Here is a 19,168-nt window from a genome sequence, read left to right as displayed (position 1 = left end):
TGGTCATCAGGAATGAATCTACAAGTGCCTGACATTTACCACTTCTGCACTAGAGATGCAGAGATGTGAAGGAACTCCTGTGGCCCTCACTGCCTCCAGCTAATTTTACCTGACTGCTAATTAACAAGTTCTGTGTACTAAGCCATTGCTATATATCCAGGAGGACATTGTCAATGTTGGCACAGATGTGACGCCAACCTCGATCACCCTGGCTGTGCATCTCTTCAGTCAAATCCTAAGCTAAGCAGTGATTTCTGTCACCATTAGTCCTCAGAGTGTTTATGAAGTGCACACATGACTATGGGGCAACCTGATGGAGTGCCTTCTGGGCTTAAAATGATATACTCTACCTTCTCTTTGCCCAAATGCATATTTGATATTGCTACATGCAAGCACAGCCTCTTAATGGGGAAAAAATTCTAAATCACTTTTCTCTTTCAGTTTACGCTGAAATCCAGTGGAAATGGGTTAGGATATGAGGTACTATCCATATGCTCTCCTTTATGGAGTTGATAAGAAATTGCTATAAACCAGAGCAGTGAGAGCTGGCTTATATAATGCTATCCCCTCTCTCACTTGAAAGCAGGGTGAAACACAAAAAGAAAAAAAAAAGGAAAAAAATAATGAACAGTGGAAGACACTGAAGTGTCTCTCTGACTAGGAAAGCGTGAAAAGAGTTGCCACTCTTTCAGCAAGCTAAGCTACATAATATCCCTCAATCTGCTTAGAGTTGTCATCCCCTTGTAACAGTCCATATTTTCTTTGGAGCCATTTGTAAATTCAAAATTACTTACAGTCATTCAATATAAAACCAAAAGTATAGGTGGAGTTAACTTTTGCTGTGTCATACATACTGCTTGATTTTTATTGATTAGCAATGTGGGTCACTGCACCAAAAAAACAGATGCTCTCAGCACTTGTATTATATCATTATGGTAGAAGGCTTTCTGCATTTACTGATGTGCCTTTATTTTTCCTTTGTCACTTTTTCTACCCAGGCCATGGAAATGCAAATTAAAAAACAGTTTCAGGACACTTGCAAAGTACAGACCAAACAGTATAAAGCACTCAAGAATCACCAGTTGGAAGTTACTCCAAAGAATGAGCACAAAACAATCTTAAAGACACTGAAAGATGAGCAGACAAGAAAACTTGCCATTTTGGCAGAGCAGTATGAACAGAGTATAAATGAAATGATGGCCTCTCAAGCGGTAAGTGGTTAGGTTTGGTGCCACGGCTTCAAGAGCTTTGGGAATCGAGAAAATCCAAGATCCAGCCTGTTGTTCCCAAGATGATTCTTGCACAAATTTAGGATATTGATGTTTTTCTGCCCAAAGGACTGAGGAAAGGACGACGCTGAATAAAGCCAAGCCAATGTGGATACTTGCTGGAGTGTCTTATAAGATGGAACTCAAGGAGTGACGTGCCACATCAGACCTGTGGCACATAGGGACTTTGAGGGCAAATGTGATAGATACCACATATGATATCATGTGTTCATTTATCAAAGATTTTACTGACTGCCCTCCCCCCAACTAATACCAGGCACAAATGAATAAGACAGTCCCTGCCCTTAGGGAGCCCACAGTCAAGTGAGGAAGACAGACACACAGACACACTCATGCATTAAACCTATTAAGCATCAGTGTTCAGCATTCTGCTGAACTCGGAGGGTGAGCTAGACAGACAATTTGTCAGTCAAGCCAGGTGGTCAGATAATGAAGCGGTAATAGTAAAACATGGTAAGTGGGGCCGGGCGCGGTGGCTCAGGCCTGTAATCCCAGCGCTTTGGGAGGCTGAGGCAGGTGGATCACAAGGTCAGGAGTTCAGAACCAGGCTGACCAACATGGTGAAACCCCATCTCTACTAAAAATACAAAAATTAGCCAGGCGTGGTGGCGGGCACCTGTAGTCCCAGCTACTCAGGAGTCTGAGGCAGGAGATTCGCTTGAACCTGGGAGGCGGAGGTTGCAGTGAGCCGAGATCATGCCATTGCACTCCAGCCTGGGTGACAGAGCGAGACTCCATCTCAAAAAAAAAAAAAGTAAGTGGTTTGAAATGGGAGGTACTGGGGGTCAGGGTAGAACAAGTAGGACTAACTAAGCTGGTCTAGGGAAATCTTCCTGGAGGGAGCCAAGAAACTTTAAGGAATTCATTGACATAAACCGATTCCTTGAAACCGGAACCTACATAGGCAAAGGTTCAAACAAAGGAAAGTATATGGAGACAGAAAGAACTTTGGTGTGAGCCCAAAGTTCAAGAAGGAAGATTGCAGGAACCTAGAATGGAGAGGTCATAAAGGGAGCTTGGGATGGAAGCTTGCCTGGCAATTCAGGGAAGATTTCCCAAGGCGATGAGTCTTAAAGAGTAATAGTTGACCAAATAGGCATAAGAGAAAAAGTTATTCCTGACAGAGGATACAGTATATGCAAAGACTTAGAGGCCTGAAAGAGGATGACACATTTGAGAAACAATGAGTAATTGCTATGGCAAGAGTATAGGATGTTGTTGAGGGAAAGTGGGAGGATAGTCAGGGTCAGAGCCTCAGAAGCCAGGAGTTTGGATGTTATTTTGTAAGCAATGGAGAGCTGTTGAACCCTGTCTTAAGAAGGAAAGTATAACTGGATCAGATTCGTGTTACAGAAAGATGTTGGCAGAAATGTGGCAAATATAGGTAAAAGGACCTGTTAGGAAGCCATTATAATAGTCCAGGAAAAAGATGATGAGAGAACATGCTAATGGAGATGGAGAGGAGTGGGGAAGGTTTTAAGAAATATTTAGGAGGCTGGGCGTGGTGGCTGACGCCTGTAATCCCAGCACTTTGGGAGGCTGAGGTGGGTGGATCATGAGGTCAGGAGATCGAGACCATCGTGGCTAACACGGTGAAACCCTGTCTCTACTAAAAATACAAAAAATTAGGCCAGGCGCGGTGGCTCACGCCTGTAATCCCAGCACTTTGGGAGGCCGAGGCAGATGGATCATGAGGTCAGCAGATCGAGACCATCCTAGCTAACATGGTGAAACCCCGTCTCTACTAAAAATACAAAAAAATTAGCCGGGTGTGGTGGCGAACGCCTGTAGCCGCAGCTACTCGGGGGCCTGAGGCAGGAGAATGGCATGAACCTGGGAGGCAGCGTTTGCATTGAGCCGAGATCGCGCCACTGCACTCCAGCCTGGGTGACAGAGCAAGACTCTGTCTCAAAAAAAAAAAAAAAAATTTAGCCAGGCGTGGTGGCGGGCACCTGTAGTCCCAGCTACTTGGGAGGCTGAGGCAGGAGAATGGTGTGAACCCAGGAGGGGGAGCTTGCAGTGAGCCAAGACCGCGCCACTGTACTCCAGCCTGGGTGACAGACTCCATCTCAAAAAAAAAAAAAAAAAAAAAAATTTAGGAGGCAAGAATGGAAATAACTTAGTGACCAATTCAAGAGGTTTGACAACAGAGTAGAATAGGTCATTATCTTGCCAAGCTAGAACAATAAAATAGTGAGTTTGTATGCCTGCAAGGATAATTGACTAAGCTGTAGACATGGTATCTGAGTTTCGTGGGTGTCCAGGTAGAGAGGTACAGAGGTACAGATAAGGGAAACCTGTAGTTTAGGAGCAATTTCAAGATTAAAGGCAAAAAGCTAGACTTCATTGTTATGTGGGTGCACTTGTGGCTGGTAGGAATAGATGAGATCTGCTGGGGATGGGAGATATTCTTAGAGAGGAAAGAGCTAAGGACAGAGTCTGGTAGGCACCAACATTTGAGGGCTGAGTAGAAGTAGAACAAAAATGAATAATCAGAGACACAGGAAGGGAACCCGAAGAGAGCGTGTCACAGGAGCCGGAGCAGGGGTTTCTAACTGGCGGCATCACATGTTGCAGAGATCAATTAGAAGAATAAACTTTGAGGTGGTCATTGGACCTAGCACTGGATTCGTCCATTGCTTGTCTCAGAGAATCAGTGGAGTGGTGGGACTGGGAAACATTATAGAGCATTGGATGAGGGATTATAAAGTGAAATCCAAATGGTAGGTGAGACCGCTTTTCCCAGATCCTCATCAATGAAGGAAAAGAGAACAAGCGCTGTAGCAAAAGGAGGAGATAGTTGAAGGAAGACTTCTGTTAGTTGGGAGAGGCTTAAGCATGCATGTTCTTAGGCTGAGGATGGGAGCTAGTGCGTTCATCTATTCATCCATCCAGCAAGTATTCACTGAGTGCCTACATGATGTGGCAGGCATCTGGAGATACTATGGTGGATAAGACAGTCATGGATCACGTCTTCATGGAGTTGATGGAACCATGGAGGAAACAGACATTGGAAAAGTCTACTCCATGTAATGGCAGAGCAAGAGCAAGGTGCCAACAGAGTACAAACAGGAGAGCTCGCCTGGTCTGGAGAGTCAGGAGAGGCCTCCCTGGCACAATGACTGTGTAGGCTGAGGAACCTACACATGAGGAACACGTGTGTGAACATGGGGAAGGCAGTGGCACTTCGGAAGAATTCACAGAAATCTATTATGTTTGGGATGTAGGGAACTAGGAGAGGACTAACGTGAGAACAAGACCGGAGGGGTAAACAGGCTGGGTCACGTAGGGGCTTTCAGGCTTTGGTAAGAATTTTTGTCTTTATCCGAAACAGTGAAAAGCCGTTGGAGAGTATTAAGCAGGGAGTGACATCAGATTTGTGTTTCTGAACCATCACTCTGGTGACATGGAGAATGGCCTGGGAGATGGGAAGAATGGATATTAGGAGATGATTTGTGAAGTTACTTTTACCCGGGGTACGAGGGAGTGGGAGCTAGACTAGAAAAGGGGCAGTCGGGATGAAGGGGAAAGTTACTAAATTTGGTGGGAGGTAGAATCGAGAGTACTTAATGACAGGTTGAACGTAGACAGTCCAGTGTCCCTGGTTTGAACAAAACAGTAGATGATGGGCGGGGCATGGTGGCTCACGCCTGTAATCCTAGCACTTTGGGAGGCCAAGGCTGGCAGATCACCTGAGGTCAGGAGCTCGAGACCAGCCTGGCCAACGTGGCGAAACCCTGTCTCTACTAAAAATACAAAAATTAGCCAGGCGTGGTAGTGCACACTTGTGTAATCCCAGCTACTTGGGAGACTGAGGCAGGAGAATTGCTTGTACCCAGGAGGCAGAGGTGGCAGTGAGCCAAGATCATGCCATTGCACTCCAGCCTGGGTGACAGAGTGAGACTCTGTCTCAAAAAAAACCCAAAAATGCCGGGCACAGTGGCTCACGCCTGTAATCCCAGCACTTTGGGAGGCCGAGGCGGGTGGATCATGAGGTTAGGAGATCGAGACCATCCTAGTTAACACGGCGAAACCCCGTCCCTACTAAAAATACAAAAAATTAGCCGGGCCTGGTGGCGGGCGCCTGTAGTCCCAGCTACTTGGGAGGCTGAGGCAGGAGAATGGCGTGAACCCGGGAGGTAGAGCTTGCAGTGAGCCAAGATCGCGCCACTGCACTCCAGCCTGGGTGACAGAGCGAGACTCCATCTCAAAAAAAAAAAAAAAAAAAACAGTAGATGATGGTCTACCTATATTTACCTATATGATTTAAAAGGAAGTGGAACAGATTGGGGAGTGGGAAGGAAAAGGTGATGTGTTGACTGTGTGGAGCCTGAGAGCCTGGGAAACATCCAGGGGAGGATGTCTCTAGTAGACTAGAGGAGCTCGTCTGGACCTCAGAAGGAAAGTCTGAAATAGAGGTTTAGTGTGGGAGTCATTTGCACATATGTAGATGGTAAATGAGGCTTTTGAAATAGATGAGATTCTTAGGAAGAGCAGTTAGAGGAAGAAGAGGGCCCAAGACAAAGACGTTAGGAACACCCGCATTTAAGGACAAGGTAGGTAAGGACTATTGGCAAGGGAATAGTCAGGGAAGACAAAAACCAAGAAGTTGTGGTATCTCAGAAGACAAAGATTTCAAGAAGGAAGGGGCAGTCGGCAATACCAAATGCTGCTGGAAGGTCAGGTAACGGACCACTTCCAGACCATCATGGGTTACCTTAATGTGAGCGGTAGAAGTAGGGTTAGGATCAGAATGAGTGCGAGGAAAGGAGTGGAGAGAGAGGTGAAAGGCAAAGAGAAGGAAGAAGTTGATAAGAGACGTAGAGGTTGATAGGGTTTTTGTCTTGTTACTCTTTATATTCTCAGCATCTGCAACAATGCGTGGCATACAGCAAGCGTTCAATGAATGTTTGTTATATAAAATGGGAGAGACCAGGCACGGTGGCTCGTGCCTGTAATCCCAACACTTTGTGGGAAAGGTCACCTGAGGCCAAGATTTCTTGACCAGCCTGGGCAACATAGCAAGACCCTATCAACAAAAAATACAAAAATTAGCCAGCTGTGGTGGCACATGCCTGTAGTCCCAGTGACTTGGGAGGCTCAAGCCCAGGAGTTCAAAGCTGCAGTGAGCTATGATCACACCACTGCACTCCAGCCTGGGCAACACAACAAGACTGGGACTCTTAAAAAAAAATAAATAAGATGAGAGAGAACAGGATCAGAAATAGAGGTCAATGATTACCCTCGAATAAAAGGAGAGAAATGCCCTTTCTTCTGAGACAGGGAGAAGATAAGTGTGTGATCATTACAGTATCCTTCGCTGACTACTTACCATGTGGCAAGTACAATGGTAAATACCTCATAAGTGTTACCTCGTTTCATTTTTGTGAAACCCCTTTGAAGTGGTTAGTGTTTTGACCCTAATTTACCTGTGAGGAAACTGAAGTTCACTGAAGTAAAGCAACTTGCTTAGGACAGGAGTTGGCAAACTTTGTCTGTAAAGGGACAGATAGTAATTAACTTTGTGGACCACAGGGTCTCTGTCACAGCTACTCAGCTTTGCCATTGTAGCACAAACGCAGCCATAGACAAAACATAAATTAATGAGTATTATCAGTGTCCAATAAAACTTTATTTACGGCCAGGCGAAATGGGTCATGCCTGTATTCCCAGCACTTTGGGAGGCCGAGGCAGGGGGATCGCCTGAGGTCAGGAGTTCGAGACCAGCCTGGCTAACCTGGTGAAACCTCGTCTCTACTAAAAATACAAAAAAATTAGCTAGGCATGGTGGCACATGCCTGTAATCCCAGCTACTCAGGAGGCTGAGGCAGGACAGTCACTTCAACTAGGGAATTGGAGGTTGCAGTGAGCCAAGATCACGCCACAGCACTCCAGCCTGGCAACAGAGCGAGACTCCATCTCAAAATATATATATATATATTTACAAAAAGAGGCACCAGGCTAGATTTGGCCCATGGCCTGTAGTGTGCCAACCCCTGGCTTGGGGGTAAGGGGGACGGTCACATAGCTAACTAGTGATGGAGCTAGGATTTGAACCCATCTTGGGGGGAATCCTGTACGCCTATATGCTTGGCTGCTGCTACATTATATTGCCTCTTATCGTATCTTTTTTCCTCAGTGTAAGCCACTGTAAAGAATAGACATATTTACCTATACTCTTATAAAACTTTTTAATGGAGCCAGGCACAGTGGCTCACACCTATAATCCCAGTATTTTGGGAGGCCGAGGCAGGCGGATCACCTGAGTTCAGGAGTTTGAGACCAGCCTGGCCAACATGGTGAAATACTATCTCTATTAAAAATACAAAAATTTAGCTGGGCCTGGTAGCACTTACCTGTAATCCTACTCAGGAGGCTGAGGCAGGAGAATCACTTGAACCTGGGAGGCAGAGGTTGCAGGGAGCTGAGATCACACCACTGCACTCAGCCTGGGCAACAGAGTGAGACTGTCTCAAAAACCAAGGAAAAACAACTTTTTAATGGATTTGATGTGTGTAACCTTGGGTGATAAATACTAAATCCTGGAATATCTGATTTCTAGCACTGGGCCGTCAGAGTCAGAGCTGGTACAGAACAATGGTACCAGTTACTGATAATAATAATAGCATGCCAGAAATAAAAGGAAATGGAGATGTTCTAAATGTTTAAAGATGTTTTAGGCCGGGCGCGGTGGCTCAAGCCTGTAATCCCAGCACTTTGGGAGGCCGAGACGGGCGGATCACGAGGTCAGAAGATCGAGACATCCTGGCTAACACGGTGAAACCCCGTCTCTACTAAAACTACAAAAAATCTAGCCGGGCGAGGTGGCGGGCGCCTGTAGTCCCAGCTACTCAGGAGGCTGAGGCAGGAGAATGGCATGAACCCGGGAGGCGGAGCTTGCAGTGAGCTGAGATCCGGCCACTGCACTCCAGCCCGGGCTACAGAGCGAGACTCCGTCTCAAAAAAAAAAAAAAAAAAAAAGATGTTTTGATGGTCTAAACTGACCATAGAATGAACCTCTCACCCACTTAGCCGGGGCGTACAGCAACTAATGCAGACAAGTGGAATAGGACTTCCACTTCCTTTACTGATAAGGAACCTCCCATATCAAGAGGGAATCAATAACAGCCCTCACTGGGAGCCAGTAAATCCTTTGACATTTACCTGTGAGTCTGTTCCTGCCAAAGACTATGTATTGTGTCTAATGTCTCTTATCCCTTCATTCCTTACTGGGAAAATGAGAACTATCTGTCCTCTTTAAGGGTTTTAATGAAACCTGGTTAGGATTAATTTTTAGACGGTACCTTGGAAATATTACATAATTTATTTTATGTTCCTTTAATCTCTATAGTATGTTTCTCCAGAAGTATTAAAAGAAGACACATGCAAATAACTATCTAAAACTATTTTCTTTTTTTTTCTTTTTTTTTTTTTGAGGCAGAGTCTCGCTCTGTCGCCCAGGCTGGAGTGCACTGTCACTATCTGGGCTCACTGCAAGCTCCGCCTCCCAGGTTCACACCATTCTCCTGCCTCAGCCTCCCGAGTAGATGGGACTACAGGCACCTGCCAGCACACCCGGCTAATTCTTTGTATTTTTAGTAGAGATGGGGTTTCACCATGTTAGCCAGGATGGTCTCGATCTCCTGACCTCATGATCCGCCAGCCTCGGCCTCCCAAAGTGCTGGAATTACAGGCTTGAGTCACCACGCCCGGCCCCTCTAAAACTGTTTTAATATAACATTTCGAAAAGTAATTTTTCAATCAAGATATGTATATTGTCACAAACTGTACATAAGGTGGAGAATAAGTATCTTGGAAAAGTGGTCAATATGGAAACACAGATAAGCTCAGGGTAGATGGACTGATTCAAGGGTTCTAATCTCAGTTCTCAGCCAAACTGAGGGCCTGCCAAAATTGGACCAAACCAAGCCTGTGACCAGGGGTCATCATTCCTAAACACTGTTCTGCTGATGGTCCGAAGCCTTCAACTCTGCTTTGAGAAGTTGGCACTTCTACTTGGTTCATTCTCCACGCAGGATCTGGGTATCTTGTATAAGACAAAGTTCAGGCATTGCTTCAAAGCAGTTATGCCTCTTAAAATTATCAAGGGTACCTAACCTCTATGGGGAAAAGATTTTTTCTTTTTATGAGACAAAGTCTATCTCCCAAGCTGGAGTGCAGTGATGTGATCATAGCCCACTGCAGCCTCAAACTCCTGGGTTCAAGAGATTCTTCTGCCTCAGCCTCCCAAAGTAGCTGGGACTACAGGCACATGCCACCATGCCTGGCTAGTTTTTAAAAAAATCTTTGTATAGATGGGGCTCTCACAATATTGCCTAGGCTAGTATTGAACGCCAGGCCTCACGCAATCCTCACACCCTGGCCTCCCAAAGCAGTGAGATAACAGAGGTGAGCCACCAGCCAGGGAAGAGATTTTGAACCACTTGGAGTTTTGGATTGGCTGGGTAGCAAGGTAACTTTTATAGCCGACAATAGGTGCCAACATTACTACTTGGAGCATAACAGTACTGTGGTATATCCCTCAAGTTTTATGGAAATTTGATTCATTTTTTTAGAGTTAAGCATATCTAAATGATTTTAGGGTTAAAGATCTTGAAATAAGGACATGATCAGTTGAAACCAAAATAATGATAACTGCTACTATTTCTTGAACACTTGTAATGCATTGAGAACCGTGCCTAGGATTTTATATGAATTCTTTCATTTAATCTTCTCGCCAATCTCAGACAATAGGAACTATTCTTGTTATTTTCTTGAGGATGAAACACATGAGATCTAGAGAGGTAGGTAATGTGCCAAGGTGTAACACACACAAGTGGATGGTATAGCTATAATTCAAGCCCAGGAGCCTACCTCCAAAGCCCACAGTTGTAACCCTCCTGACACCTGCTGCTGTGGTTTCAGACCGCACTGAAAAGAATGTGTTTGGTACGTTGTAGCCCATTGGGCAGACTTGACTGTTTTTGATTCCTAACTCTGAATGTACCCAGAGCATCTCTGTTTTTGAGTGGGGAACCAGTTTCAATCCAAGTGAGGAAGCCTCTTCCAGTAGTCACCAGGGGCTGTAGGTCACCAAGGGCTGTAGGCAAGGGTGCATGACCGTGTGTGTCTTCTGTGCCCACAGTTACGGCTAGATGAGGCTCAAGAAGCAGAATGCCAGGCCTTGAGGCTACAGCTCCAGCAGGAAATGGAGCTGCTCAACGCCTACCAGAGCAAAATCAAGATGCAAACAGAGGCACAACATGAACGTGAGCTCCAGAAGCTAGAGCAGAGGGTGTCTCTGCGCAGAGCACATCTTGAGCAGAAGGTATGAGAGCATTGCCGGGGGTCCCATGCCACTGGGTGGAAGGGGGCGTGGCTGAGGGAACTGCCATATATGCAGCCTTCCTTAGTTGGAGATTAAACTGGGCACTTTCCACTTATCTGCTTTATGCTACTGGTACCCTTGCGAGGTAGGCATTGTTCCCATTCTGCAGGCCGAAACACCAAGGCACGCATGTCTGACCCCACATCCTAAGTCTTCCTGCTACTCTGCTAGGAAACCCTCAGCGTTGCCAGCCAGAGGAATGACGTAGGTTGCTGGGGGGGATTGATGTGGCACCTGAAAGGTACTGTGAGCTGATAGCAGGGCTGCCAAATGGCACGAGGAAGCCAAATGTATAATAGATTTGACTTTTCAGCTATTTTTAAACCGAGAGAAATCACCAGCAGGGCTCTTTAAAAAAAAAATTAAAATGATGATAGGCTGATATTGCCATGCATAATAAATGTTATCCCAACTGAAATATGCATTGCTTTAGATATTCTGAGGAATATGAAGTAGAAAAGATTTCATAAGGCATCTCAAAGCTGTTAAGCATTTATTTGCTTAACCAGTTATTTGCACTTTCTTCCAGTAGTTCCCTGAGACCAACGTAACAGACTATTTTCCCAGCTCCTGTTCTAGAACTAAATTACTAATGACCCAGGAGGCATTTGGCTCTCTGTGGGAAAGCAGCACAATCCAATTGTGCTTGAGTGTCTTTTAGCTTCTCCTGAGTCATCCCCTCACACAGGACTGACCTAGATCCGCCCAGCTGCTGGGCTTGCTAGAATGGCATTGCCAGCCCCAGGTGGACCCCAAACATTTTTATTCTTGTGAGCAAGTTTTAAATATAATGATTTAGATGCATTGATCACAGGACTCGGCCAGCCTTCCTCGGTCCTCCCTTAGTTCCTGTGTGTGTGTGCACTTCATGTGTGTGCCTATATGTGTGTGCACGTCATGTGGGTGCCTGTTAGGAGATGCTTTCCATTAAGAACTGCATTGTGCTTGTTTCAGATTGAAGAGGAGCTGGCTGCCCTTCAGAAGGAACGCAGCGAGAGAATAAAGAACCTATTGGAAAGGCAAGAGCGAGAGATTGAAACTTTTGACATGGAGAGCCTCAGAATGGGATTTGGGAATTTGGTTACATTAGATTTTCCTAAGGAGGACTATAGATGAGATTAAATTTTTTGCCATTTACAAAAAAAAAAAAAAGAAAACAGAAAAAAATTCAGACCCTGCAAAACCACATTCCCCATTTTAACGGGCGTTGCTCTCACTCTCTCTCTCTCTTACTCTTACTGACATCGTGTCGGACTAGTGCCTGTTTATTCTTACTCCATCAGGGGCCCCCTTCCTCCCCCCGTGTCAACTTTCAGTGCTGGCCAAAACCTGGCCGTCTCTTCTATTCATAGTACACGTCACAGTATTGATGTGATTCAAAATGTTTCAGTGAAAACTTTGGAGACAGTTTTAACAAAACCAATAAACCAAGAACAAAAAAAGTGGATGTATATTGCTTTAAGCAATCACTCATTACCACCAATCTGTGAAAGTAAAGCAAAAAAAAAAAAATAAATAAATGCCAAGGGGGAGAGAGACACAATATCCGCAGCCTTACACCTTAACTAGCTGCTGCATTATTTTATTTTATTTTATTTTTTTGGTATTTATTCATCAGGAATAAAAAAAAAACAAAGTTTTATTAAAGATTGAAAATTTGATACATTTTACAGAAACTAATTGTGATGTACATATCAGTGGTGACATATTATTACTTTTTGGGGGATGGGGGGTGGGTGGGGTGAAGAGATCTTGTGATTTTTAAGAACCTGCTGGCAAGAGTTTAACTTGTCTTCAGCATATTCTGATTGTATCATAATCATTTTCTGCTGTTGCAGAGGATGTGAATACACTTAAAGGAGCTCACAGAATCCCAGTAGCACAAATTGGGCTTTGGCAAATCGTGTATTTTGTGTATAGAAGGAATTTAAGGAGAGGTATTACTTATTTTCATATTGTATTTTAACTGTTTCTCTGATCAAATTTTTTTACTTCCTCCTCCTGTTCCTCCCCACCTCCCTCCTTTTCCAATTCAGTATTTGGAGTTCAACACTGTCTCTCAATCAGATCATCTTGATCTTTTTCTTTACTTCCCTTCCCCTTCCTAAGTCCCATTTCTTGGTCATAAATATTGCATTATTCACACTTTCAAACTGTGTATTTTCTTACAATAAAAAATGATGAAAAAAAAAAAAGGCTTTACTTCTTTTGCATGCACTTTAAAAACAAAACAAAACATTTTTCAGGTTCCAAGGAAGAGCATGATAACTGTCAGAGCTTTTAATTATATTTGTAAATAAAAGTGTTCATCACATCGCCTTGCTGTGTTATTGTAGCAGGAGGTTTCCCTTCTAGGTTCACCAGTGCACAATTCAGAGGGACAGCCACCCACCTGAAACTGTTCTCCACAGCCTCGGTGAGTCAAAAAGGAGCCATTCAAGACTTTCAGGTAAAGCTGCGTCTTCCAAGTTCTTCTATGGGGCCGAAGATAGCATTGCACCATTCAGTGTGGGCTCACAGTCAACGGCACCTTTGTGTCCTAAAGAATAGAAGGCATCCGCACACACATACACACACAAAAAAAACCCCCCCACGTGCCAGTCGTGCATAGAAGCATGCATTGCTGAAGAGAGAAATTGGGCACCCTTAAAGGAAAGCAGGCTGTGGAGAAGGCACCATAACCAAATATTTGAAATGATCCCATGTAATATTAGACCCCGCCTCCCCTCATATTCTGCTTTTATTAGAATAATTTTACATGTAAAACAATGAGATAGTAAAAAATACAAAATTTCAGGGATATGATTTGGGGGTCAGGACAATCTCAGTAAGATCCCATATGCTTAAGGCTGTATCAGGCTTGTCCAACCCACCTTGTTTTGTTGTTACTGTGTTTTGTTTTAGGCTTTTGGCAGCCTGAGGCTATGGTTTTTGGTTTCTGTGTCTAGCGATACATGGAAAAGGGGGATGAGGAAGGGGCTTTACTGGCCCAACCAGAAACAGAAGCTAAGAACCCATGACTGTGTTCTCTCCCTTGGACACCCCTGGCAATTGCTCTTTAGAATAAGATGACCTGGGATGGGCCCAGCACTTTGGGAGGCCGAGGCGGGTGGATCACCTGAGGTCAGGAGTTCAAGACCAGCCTGGCCAACATGGTGAAACCCCGTCTCTACTAAAAATACAAAAAATAAGCTGGGTGTGGTGATGGGTGCCTGTAGTCCCAGCTACTTGGGAGGCTGAGACTGGAGAATCGCTTGAACCCGGGAGGCAGAGGCTGCAGCGAGCCAAGATCGTGCCATTGCACATCAGCCCAGGCAACAAGAGTGAAACTCCATCTGAAAAAAAAAGAAGTACGATGACCTGAAGATCATTCTTGTTTCCTACAGGATGTTCATGTGTCAGAGACAAATGTGACCAGTCATGTTCACAATGATAAGCTAAAGCAGAAAGGTATACTCATAAAATTAAAAAATAATTACCAACATGGGTTAATCCCAACCGTAAAACCTTTTGTAACTCACACTCAGTGATAATTGTGTTTCCTAAATAGCTCTGTTCATTGGAGTTTCTATATTAGGTACATCTGAAAATAATACTGGAAAGGGCTAGAAAGAAGACATGTAATGAAGAGAAACAGATACCATGGATGGCGTGCTTACGCTTGCCACGTGACAGAACACTAGGATTTCACAGATGAAGAAATAAGCTCACACCAGAGTAAGTGGCGGGGTGGGATCTGAATCGAGACCTGTCTGATCTATATCCAAAGGGGTATTCCATCTTTGGTAGGGTAGGAAAGCTTCCTGTAGCCTATTTCATCCATTTCTCACTGTGGTGAAAAAGTCTAGCTAGTTTGGGAAAGGGCCCTGTGTCTGAGATTGCAGGTGTTATCTTTAGCAAAGGTCTCGGTGGCTCACAGCTGGAATCCCAGCACTTTGGGAGACCGAGGTGGGTGGATCACCTGGGGTCAGGAGTTTGAGACCAGCCTGGCCAACATGGTGAAACCCTGTCTCTACTAAAAATATAAAAATCAGCCGGGCGTGGTGGTGGGTGCCTATAATCCCAGCTACTCGGGAGGCTGAGATAGGAGAATTGCTTGAACCCGGGAGGCGGAGATTGCAGTGAGCCAAGATTGTAGCACTGCACTCCAGCCTGGGCAACAGAGCGAGACTCGGTTTCAAAAAAAAAAAAAAAAGGTCCCACTGCACAGTTGTCAGGGATGTGTCCCAGGGCAGTTACCAGGAAACAGGGATGTGGGTCCCTGCTCCTAACACCTGCTATGGACAGAGTTGTCCAACTCCTCCTAGTACCTGCCTGAGGAGGCAGTAAGGAAGGCAGGGGGACTAGGAAGGCTGAGGCAGGAGAATCGCTTGAACCCAGGAGGTGGAGGCTGCAGTAAGGAAACAGGCCTGAGGAAACTGGGCTTTTGTACTTTATTCTTATATGACAATCAGGCCAAGTTTAGTCATTTACATACATTAACTATTAATCCCAACAAAAGATGATTTTGTCCTCCAACAACCCTGTGAGATAAATAAGGCAGGCTGACAACCCCCTGCAACCCTGATTTTCTTTTCAAATGAGGAAGCTGGACTTGGTGACCCAGTGGGCCCGGTGGTTATGAGCTGGACAGAGCTGAGTTCAGAATGGCGGCCACCCACTTCCTAGCCACCCTTGGGCAAGTTCGCATCACACACCAGTTGAAGAAGGGAAAACATGGCATCACCCTTCTTCCTAAGATGACTATTGCCTTCTCATATATATGTATTTTTTTCTCTTTAGTACCATGTTAGTATTAATGTTTTTTTCTTTTTTTTTTTTTAGATGGAGTCTCACTCTGTCACCCAGGTTGGAGTGCAGTGACGCGATCTTGGCTCACTGCAACCTCCACCCCCCAGGTTTAAGCAATTCTGCCTCTGCCTCCCACGTAGCTGGAATTACAGGCGCCCACCACCATGCCAGGCTAAGTTTTGTATTTTTAGTAGAGATGGGGTTTCACCATGTCGGCCAGACTGGTCTTGAACTCCTGGCCTCAAGTGATCCACTTGCCTCAGCTTCCCAAAGTGCTGGGATTACAGGTGTGAGTCACCACGCCGGGCCAGTATTGGTAGATTTTTTCTTTTTATGTTAATTTCTTTTGCATTTATTTTACCTTCTTTGGTTGGTTTGTTCACCTTATTCTGAATCATTTGAGTCTGTACCTGTTTTAGACAAGGAAACTAACAGATCATTATAGTTCCTCATTAATCTGCAGACTTTGAAAAAGGACTTGTGGTTATCAAAATGTCTCATTAAAACAGAAGTTTAGAGAAAACCTATATGATTTTAAATATGCGTAAATATCAAATTGTCAAAATGAGAAGACTGATAAGAGTATGAAAATGTAGGTACTTATTTTTTTTTGAGATGGAGTCTCGCTCTGTCACCCAGGCTGGGGTACAGTGGCGCCATCTCGGCTCACTGCCAAGCTCCACCTCCCGAGTTCATGCCATTCTCCTGCTTCAGCCTCTCGAGTAGCTGGGACTACAGGCGCCCGCCACCACGCCCGGCTAATTTTTTGTATTTTTAGTAGAGATGGGGTTTCTCGGTGTTAGCCAGGATGGTCTCGATCTCCTGACCTTGTGATCCACTCGCCTCAGGCTCCCAAATTGCGCCCAAATTACAGGTGCCCGCCACCACGCCTGGCCAATTTCTGTATTTTTAGTAGAGACAGGTTTTATCATATTGGTCAAGCTGGTCTCGAGCTCCTGACCTCAGGTGATCTACCTGCCTCAGCCTCCCAAAGTGCTGGGATTACAGGCGTGAGCCACCGCGCCCGGCCAAAAGTAGGTACTTTCATACGCCACTGACATGAATATAATCAGTGTGATCTCTGCGAAGAATGGTTTCTCAGTATCAGAATTGAAAATGAGCCTGGGCAACACAGGGAGAGCCCATATCTACTAAAAAAAAAAAAAAAAAAAATGAACTGTATATGGTGGCACAGACCTGTAGTCCCAGCTATTTGGGTGGCTGAGGTGGGAGGATCCCCTGAGCCCAGGAAGCAGAGGCTGCAGTGAGCTGTGAGCCACTGCACTCCAGCCTGAGCAACAGAAAGAGACCCCATCTCAAACAAACAAAAAAAAAACTGAAAATGTATATATCCTTTGACCTAATTATTTCAATACTTGGAATTCACCCTACAAAATTACTTGAAAAAGCATTGTATACATATAAATGGTCACTGAAGCACTGTTTATAATAGCAAACAACCAGAAATAACCTATCACCCAAGGGGGCTGGTTAAATACATCATAGAACATATATAAGATCAAATATTTGCTTCAAATAACATTTGTGGTGAATGCCAGGTGCAGTGACTCACACCTGTAATCCCAGCACTTTGGGAGGCCCAGGCGGGCAGATCACTTTAGGTCAGGAGTTCTAAGCCAGCCTGGCCAACATGGCAAAACCCTATTAAAAATACAAAACAAATTAGCTAGGCATGGTGGTGCAAGCCTGTAGGAGAATTGTTTGAACCCAGGAGGTGGAGGTTGCAGTGAGCCGAGATCGTGCCATTGCACTCCAGCCTCAGTGACAGAGCGAGACTCCGTTTCAAAACAAACAAAACAAAACATTTGTGGTGACTTGTTAACTGAAGATTCATTAGTTTGGGGAAAAAAAAAAAAAAAGGCAGAACAATGTATGCCAGTATGTAGAGTAAGACTTATTTTTTAGAATAAATATGTAGATATATGCTGACACATATATTTTTATTTATCAATAACTAAATGGAAGGTAGGAGACATTTTCTTCCTATAGCGCACAACTTGTCTACTACACGTTACTTTTTTTTTTTTTTTTTTAGATAGGCTCTTGCTCTGTTGCCCAGGATGGAGTGCAGTGGTGCAATCACGGCTCACTGCAGCCTTGACCTCCTCACCTCAAGTGATCCTCCCACCTCAGTCTCCCTAGTAGCTGGGACTACAGGGGCAAGTCCACACATCGGGCTAACTTTTGCATTTTTTAGAGAGACAGGGGTTTCACCACATTGCCCAGGCTGGTGATCTGCCCCACCTTGGCCTCACAAAGTGCTGGGATTACAGGTGTGAGCCTCCATGCCCAGCCTTTACATTTATTTTCAAGGTCAAGGTCAACAGGACAGTTTTTTTGTTTTTTTTTTTTTTTTTAGATGGAGTTTCACTCTGTCACCCAGGCTGGAGTGCAATGGCATGATCACGGCTCACTGCAACCTTGTCTCCCAGGTTCAAGTGATTCTCCTGCCTCAGCCTCCTCAGTAGCTGGGATTACAAGCATCCACCACCAAGTCCAGCTAATGTTTGTATTTTTAGTAGAGACAGTTTTTTACCATGTTGGCCAGGCTGGTCTTGAACTCCTGACCTCAGTTGATCCACCCACCTCGGCCTCTCGAAGTGCTCGGATAACACGCGTGAGCCACGGCGCCCGGCCGACAGTTGTTTTCTTTATAACTTGTGTTCAGCAAAATCTTATTATGTAAAAAATGAATTTTAAAACTCTAAAGTCAAAAAAAAAAAAGAAAAAACTTCCAGGCTTGCAATGGTGGCTCACACCTGTAATCCCAGCACTTTCGAAGGCCAAAGCAGGTCAGGAGGTCAGGAGTTCGAGAGTTGCCTGGCCAACATGGCAAAACCCCTTTTCTACTAAAAATACAAAATTAGCTGGGCATGGTGGCACATGCCTGTAATCCCAGCTACTCAGGAGGCTGAGGCAGGAGAATCACTTGAACCCACCCAGGAGGTGGAGGTTGCGGTGAGCCGAGATCGGCCTGGGTGACAGGGCAAGACTCCATCTCAAAAAAATAAAAAAACAAGAAAACTTATATCTACCTTATGTGCTTCCAGCGAGGCAACATTTCCAAGTTTTTTCAGAAAAAAAAAGTACTGCCGTGAAAGATGGGGAAGGGCCAGTCATTAGCGCCTGTCAGGCCTGATTCAGGATCCCCCCTTTCCATTGCAGAGACCAAATCAGTGATTTGCACCTTCAAACACCTCCTTTCCTTTCTTTTGGTACATCAGATGGCATGAGACCGTGACCTTCTCACCCCCCTACCCTGCGCACCTCTTTGGTGCTGATCCTCTGTGGATAACACACAAGAACGGAAAGTGCAGGCTACTTCTTAGGCATTGTTACAGTGTCCGCACCAGACTTCACCGAGCGGGAAGGTTTCCAGCCGGCTTCTTCAGAACATCCTACTCAGGTCAAAAGGACCACTTGAAGCAAAGGTGCTTTTTGGGCAAGACGACTCGGCCTCACGTTTTACGATTTTTTTTTTTAGAAACCTCAAGTCTAACGGTTTGCTCCTACTGTGGGTTAATGGCACATGTAGAGGCACGGACCCTCTGTACGGCCCCTGAAACAAGTCCCAGCCATTACTTGCTGGTCACGGAGACGACTCACCCTGAGAGACTTTGACTTCCCAGGCTTATGAAACCCACACCCAATAGGACAAAACATCCGGGGACTCGGTTCC

General features: G+C 45.0%; 1 protein-coding gene across 1 annotated transcript in view; it reads left to right on the top strand.

The window, feature by feature from the left end:
• The window catches only part of TAOK3 (TAO kinase 3), a 226,199-nt gene extending 213,957 nt beyond the window's left edge, over positions 1-12,242 (top strand). Inside the window, exons 19-21 of the mRNA XM_008004888.3 lie at positions 999-1,211; positions 10,435-10,617; positions 11,632-12,242. Of these exons, the coding sequence (XP_008003079.1) occupies positions 999-1,211; positions 10,435-10,617; positions 11,632-11,793 (558 nt within the window). The 3' untranslated portion in view covers positions 11,794-12,242. The remainder of the gene's footprint in view (positions 1-998; positions 1,212-10,434; positions 10,618-11,631) is intronic.
• Positions 12,243-19,168: the final 6,926 nt, after the last annotated feature.

This window comes from Chlorocebus sabaeus, chromosome 11, assembly GCF_047675955.1.
Source record: "Chlorocebus sabaeus isolate Y175 chromosome 11, mChlSab1.0.hap1, whole genome shotgun sequence".
NCBI classification, from domain to species: domain Eukaryota; kingdom Metazoa; phylum Chordata; class Mammalia; order Primates; family Cercopithecidae; genus Chlorocebus; species Chlorocebus sabaeus.
Note: the sequence above shows the minus strand (reverse complement) of the source record. Positions and strands in the feature narration are given on the sequence as shown.